This window comes from Numida meleagris, chromosome 24, assembly GCF_002078875.1.
Source record: "Numida meleagris isolate 19003 breed g44 Domestic line chromosome 24, NumMel1.0, whole genome shotgun sequence".
In the NCBI taxonomy this organism is placed as follows: domain Eukaryota; kingdom Metazoa; phylum Chordata; class Aves; order Galliformes; family Numididae; genus Numida; species Numida meleagris.
In genome coordinates, this window is record NC_034432.1 from 6,244 (window position 1) to 12,680 (window position 6,437).

The 6,437-nt window shown below is 66.4% G+C and overlaps 1 protein-coding gene across 1 annotated transcript in view; it reads right to left on the reverse strand.

Moving 5' to 3' along the window:
• SMG5 (SMG5, nonsense mediated mRNA decay factor) overlaps nt 1–6,437 on the reverse strand; it is a gene marked incomplete at its 3' end in the record, with an annotated part of 46,640 nt that overhangs the window by 6,237 nt on the left and 33,966 nt on the right. The window contains 9 exon segments of the mRNA XM_021376535.1: nt 998–1,299; nt 1,772–1,846; nt 2,112–2,202; nt 2,308–2,467; nt 2,868–2,927; nt 3,025–3,183; nt 3,777–3,952; nt 4,223–4,298; nt 4,462–4,631. Of these exon segments, the coding sequence (XP_021232210.1) occupies nt 998–1,299; nt 1,772–1,846; nt 2,112–2,202; nt 2,308–2,467; nt 2,868–2,927; nt 3,025–3,183; nt 3,777–3,952; nt 4,223–4,298; nt 4,462–4,631 (1,269 nt within the window).

Sequence of the window (6,437 nt, forward strand, 5' to 3'; positions counted from 1 at the left end):
CTCTCCTCCTCTCTCCCCTCCCCTCTCCCCTCTCCCCTTCCTTCCCCCTCCTCTCCTGTCCCCTCCTCTCCTCCCCTCCCCTCCCACACAAGGTGCTGCAGGTGATGGAGAACAGCCCAGGTTGCACCTGCACTGCTGCTAAGCTCCGATGGCAGAGATTGCAGCGGGAAGGAGGGGGACAGCTCCCAGCAAACACCTCTGGGACAATCCTTGCTGCTATGAGTAGGTTACTTTTCCTCATTTACTTCTCATTTACTGAAGTACTTCTTTTTTGGTGCGATTTTTTTTTGGCACGCTGCACAGCACATGTAGTTTCTCCATCCATGCACACACTTTGAGCTCAAAAAATTCCACCTCCTTTTTGGGAGGAAAACTGAGTCAAGCTCTTACTGTGAGTACTCTGAAAATCCTAGCCTAGGTCCTATTGTATTTAACGCTTTGTGTATGCACACAGAGAAATAGGCAGCCTTTATAAATCATCCCAAAAGGAGCTTGTGGGTGCCCATCCCTGGAGGCATTCAAGGCCGGGCTGGACGTGGCTCTGGGCAGCCTGGGCTGGTGCTGGGCAGCCCTGCACTCAGCAGGGGCTTGAAACTCGATGATCTTTGAGGTCCTTTCCAGCCCAGGCTATTTTGATTCTGTGATTCTATGACAGGCACTCAGCACCCGGCTGGAATCACCGCTCTGGGCAGCGCTGGCCGCTGCTGCCTTCTCCTCCGCTCGGGTGCGTGCTGCTGTTGGGCTGCAGGGGGAAAGCTCCTCCAGGAAACCCCCAGCCCAAGGCCTGCCTGCTGCACCTCCGCCAAACCTGAGGGCTTTCACAGAACCTGGGGCTGGAAGGGACCCCAGGGATCACAGAGCCCCAACCGCAGGCAGGGCCGCCAGGCTCCACATCTGCTACCAGCCCAGGCTGCCCAGGGCCCCATCCCGCCTGGTCCTGAGCACCCCAGGGACGGGGCACCCACCCCTCTCTGTGCAGCTGTGCCAGCACCGCGCNGGCTCCCACCCGTGCACAGGGGCTCCCAGCTCCAAACTGAGCGCGGTGCTCCCAGCACTGTGCCTGCAGAAAGCACCCAACCCCCCTCCCCGTGCCAGCCATGCAGCCTGCAACCCCACCGGGAAGCACGGGTGCTCGGCGCCGCCGGGACGGCGCGACCGACCTGCATGGGCACCGAGAGCGCGCCGGGGTCCTCCAGCTGGAAGCCCGTGATGATGGTGACCATCCCCGTGGTGTCGTCGTCCCCGCTCCCCTGGGACACCGTCAGCTGCTTGCAGCTGTCCAGGATCTTGTAGAGGTTCCTGCCACGCAGACGGAAGGGATGGGAAATGGAGGGGACACCGCTGCCCTGCAAAAACGGCTCCGACGCGCACGGGGAACGCGGGGCTGGAGAAGAGAAGGCTGCGAGGAGAGCTCGCCGCGGCCTTGGGGATGTACAAGGGGGTGAGAAACAGGAGGGGAACCCGCTTATCACCCATGGGACGAGGGGAAACGGGTTTGAGCTGAAGGAGGGCAGGGTGAGGTTGGATGCCGGGGGGAAGCTCTTTGCCATGAGAGCGGCGCGGTGCTGGCACAGCTGCACAGAGAGGGGTGGGTGCCCCGTCCCTGGGGTGCTCAGGACCAGGAGGGATGGGGCCCTGGGCAGCCTGGGCTGGTGCCACACCTGGAGCCTGGTGGCCCTGCCCGGGGTTGGGGCTCTGTGACCCCTGGGGTCCCTCCCAGCCCCAGGCATCCCGTGGTTCCGTGTCCGTCCCTCCGCTGCCTCTCGCTTACCACGCGTCCAAGTCTTGTCTCTTCAATTTGTGCCTCTCAAAGCTCTTCCCGACGTCTCTCTGGCAACGGATGTACCTACGGGAAGAGGAGAGCGGCTGAGCTCGGAGCCAGCATCCCTCAAACGCAGGCAGCGTTCTGCAGCAGCTCCCTCGGGCTCCGCGTTCTCCTCCGCCTTCAGCCCCCACCAAGCGCCCCGGGTCGGCGCTGCCGGAGCATCCTGTCCTCGCCGGGCGCTGCTCCCTGCCCTCCCGCAGCAAACCCGGGGGCTCCGTGCAGCGGGGCCGCCCCAGGCCTTCAAGCAACCGCTGCTTTCAGTTCACAACCCCCCCCCCCCCCCCCCCGGTTTCCCTTCTTAAATTCCGCCTCCAGGTAGCGGATGCTGTCCCGGGCGCCGGCGTTCTCCTTTTTGAGGAAGTCCAAGCCGTCGATCACTGCGAGGACACGAAAAAGAACGCAGCGCCCGGCTCAGGGCTGCACCGACCCCCGCCTGGCACAGCCCCCTGCCCCCCCAACACCCAGGAGCCGAGCTCCCCCACCTGCCCGCGGGATGATGATGATGAACCTCCCGCTGGCCGCCAGCTGCTTGACCACGGGCAGGTGCTGGCAGAGCGCCCGCGCGTCCAGCACGAGGTACGGGGACATGGCCGACTGCGCTTTGGGCTGCTGCAGGCTGCCCTCCAGCTGAGACACCTCCAGCTGCAAAACACACACGGGGGGGGGGGGGGGTGAGACGCCCGCCTCAGCCCAGGGTCCCGAGCTCCCGGCGGCGAGCACGGAGCGGAGTGACGGGATCACGGAACGTCGGGGATTGGGAGGGACCTCGGAAGATCATCACGGAATGGCCTGGGAACCCAGGACCTCAACGATCGAGACTCAGCCCCCTGCTGAGTGCAGGGTCACCAAGCGCCAGCCCAGGCCGCGCAGAGCCACGTCCAGCCCGGCCTTGAACGCCTCCTGTGGGGCCGGGGCACCCACAGCCTCCCTGGGCAGCCCGTTCCAGCCCATCACCATGGCACCGAGTCGGAGCCGGCCGGCCCCATCCCTCCCATCGCTGCGGGGAGCAGAGCTCTCCCTCGTCCCTTCCAAGCCCTCCTACCTGCAGGCGGAGCTGAGCCATGTCCCTCATCAGCCGGTTCCGACGAGCCTCCTCCGCAGCCTGGGGACAGGAGCAAAGCCCAGCGCTCAGCACGGCACCGGGCACGGGCTTCATGGGACGGGGGGAGCAGGGGACGCGGGGACGCGCTCCCGCTCACCATGTGGAACTGGGCCTGGGCCTGCTGCACCACGCTGTCCCGCTCCGACTGCGCGATGCTGATGAAGATCCCCAGCTCCGGGTTGAACTGCAGGATGCTGCCCTGCAGGCGCGTGACGAAGTGACCGAAGCTCCGGATGCAGCAGATCCGAACGACGGACTGCGAAGAAGCGGACAGACAAGGGGGGGAGGGGGGGTGGAATCTCAGGGGAAACGGGAGCGACGCGTGGGGAGGGCTCGGCCCACGCTCGGCAGAAAGTCGGGAACCGGTTGCGGTCCGAGCTGCCCCAGCTCAAGGAAGAGCCAGGGAATGAGGCAGGGCTCTCCCCTGGGAACCTGTGCTGGGAGGAGAAGCGGAGGGAAGCGGCCACCCGCGGGCACTGCCCTCCTTCCAGGCTGCTGGGGGGGGGCACGGCACAAGCTGGGCTCGCGTGGGACGGGGCGCTGAGGCCGCGTTGCTCTGGGCTGTGATTTAAGAGACGCGGCGCCCGCGGCGCAGCTCAGAGCAGCGTCCTTCAAGCAAGGCCAAGCGCTGGGATGCTCCCCGCCCTTCCTTCCCCACGGGTTCTGATGGGGAGAGGCGGGCACGGTGCCGTGGTGCTGGGTTTTTTTTGGTGGGCTGCCGCACCCCCCCCCCCCCCGTACCACGAGCTCAGGCTCAGGGGTCTGCGCCAGCCCGGGCTCTGCTTCGTAGGAAGGAACCCCCCCTTCACACACAGTTTGTGCCAAGATTGGGGATCCAGCCCCGCTCACCTCCTCCACGGCCGAGAACATGGGGCGGTCCTGCTCGAAGTTCAGCCTCCGGTGCGCGTTCTTCAGGGGGGGCAGGTTGCGCAGGGCCACGTCCTCCGGGAGCAGCAGCTGGGAGCGCAGGTCCGGCAGCTCCGCGCCGCTCAGCACCTCCTGCACCTCCGGACACAGCTCCAGCCCTGGGCAGCAGAGAACACGGCACCGCGGTCGGCAGCGAGCCCGGGACAAAGAAGGGGAAGGGCCCACGGCACAGGAGGCGCAGAGCTGATGCTTAGGGGGTGGCATTTGGCCACGGTGGTGTTGGAGCAGAGAAATAACACGTGGAAGTCGTCCCCCCCCCCGCCTCCCCCCGGCACTGCGCTCATCGGCAAGGGGCTGCGGGCAGATCTGGCCGCAACCTGCGGGGATGGAAGGCAGCGAGCAGCGTGCCCTGCTCCCCGTACCCGTACCCGAGTCCTGCAGGTCGGCAGCGGAAGGCAGCAGGTTCAGGAGCACGGACAGCCGGTTCCACAGGCTCTGGGAGCTCTGCGGGAACAGAAGAAAAGGCCCCAGCCAGCATCAAGAGAAGAGCACGCGGTAACCAGGTCGCTCGGGCTCCTCAGCGTCTTTCACGGAGCCCGAAATGCTTTAAAAGAGCACGAATTTCTGCGTGCTTCTTGGAGGCGCAAGGCCCAGAGCCGGCCCCCACCTGGGCGCACATGATGATGAAATCCGTGTTCGTCCTCAGCCAGTCCAGGAACACCTTGACGGTGAGCAGCAGCCCCTCGTTGCTCACGATCTCCAGCTTCTCCTGCAGGGACCGCTCGTTCCTGCACGACTTGGTGCTCGAGACGCTCTCCTCGGAGTCGGACACGTCGTCTGGGAAAGGAGGGGAAGAGCACTGAGCCTCTGCAGGAGCCGAGCCCGCGTGGCCGGAGAGCGGCGCCGGCTTCGGAAGAGTCACCGAACCAGCACAGAACCCACAGAGTTGGAGGGGGCCTGGGGGGCACCTGGCCCCACTGCCTGCACTGCACAGGGACACCACGGCTCGTCCCGGCAGCGGGGGCTGCCTCGACCCAGCTGCAGACCCCGCACTTGGATCTGCTGAACCCAAGGTTCCCCCGTGCCCGGTGTCCGGGTCCCTCCGACGCCGTCCCGTCCCGTCCCGTCCCTCTGCGGTGTCACCGCGCGGCTCGGTGCCATCACCAAACCGAGCTCAGCCCCGCTGCCCACGTCACCGATGGAGCCGTGAAAGAGCATCGGCCCCAGCACCGCGCCCCGGGGACGCTGCTCGTCGCCCATCCCCATCCCAACACGGAGGCACCGACCGCCCGATCCCGCAGCCAGCTCTTTGTCCATCGAGCAGCGCCCACCCGACCCCCATCTGCCCAGCTTGGAGAGAAGCCCTCCCTGCAGTCCAAGGAGGTGACACTGGTGGCTCTTCCCTCGTCTCCATACGCGGTGACACCGGCACGAAGGCCACCGTGTTGCTCAGGCAGGATTTGCCCCCGGTGAAGCCGCGCTGCTCCTCCCGTTACCAGCATCGCTGCCACGCGGAGCCACTCCGTGAGCTTCCCCAGCGCGGAGGCGATGCAGCCAGGTCGGCAGCTGCCGGGCTCACCCTTTTTTTACCCTTGTTAAAAACGAGCGCCCCTTTTTCCAGGCCCTGGGGACTCCACCCGATGCCCACGGCTTCCCAAATACCACAGGCAGCGGCTTGGTGGCATCAGCCCATTCCCTCCTGCGGGATGGGTCTCATCAGGACCCACAGACGCGGGGATGCGAACTCGGCGGTGCCTGCCCGCATCCTGCCCGGTGCTGCCAGCAGGATTGCAACCACGGCCGCACATCACGTCCCACCCGCTGCAGACTGCCAGCACCTCCAGGGGACAGCGCGTGCAGGGCTGCACTGCAGAGAGCAGAGTGGAGCGGGCTGCTCTGGATCAACGTGTGCCAAGCTTTGGGCTACCCAGAGCGAGGGGCGGCAGCAGCGGGGCAGCAGGAAGCTTGGGACCTATGGGGATCTGCCCCGCTGCCCCTTTTCATTTCACGGCCCCTCCTGGCTGTCAGCACAGCCTCGCTGTAGCGCTTGCTCAACCCTCAGCATCCCAAGGGAGGAAGCGATTTCCCAGAGACCGTCCCCGGTTTGAAGTCATCCCAGCTCCAACCCGGCGCAGCGGAGGCACGCAGACCGCACCGCTCCGTGCGAACCCCACCTGCAGCTCCCGCACCCGCCCAGGCACCGTGGCCGCCCCGTTCCACCGCGTTCCCATTCCCAGCTCTGCAACATCGGCAGATCCCGCGGAATACGCGGAGGAAAGCGCTGCACCGAGCACAGCCAGCTCGCTTCCCTCCTTCCCCCACCCCCTCCAAGCGGCCGCGGGGCAGAGCCGGGACGGTAACGCTCGCCCTGCCGACCCTGAGCCGCGGCCGGGCAGCACGGAGCGGTGCGCAGCGCGGCGGGGACGAAGGGCAGGCACGGAGCGGTGCCAGGAGCGGTGCCAGGAGCGGTGCCAGCTGGGACGCACGCAGCGCCGGGCACCTGCTCTCCCTTTCCAGCCGTTCCAGCAGGTTCCTCAGCAGCAGGAGCTGCACGGTGACAGCTCCACCTGCTGTGCCTCTGCATGCACAGCACACGGCCTCCTCTCCTCTCCCTCTCCCCTCCCCTCTCCTCCCCACCCCTCT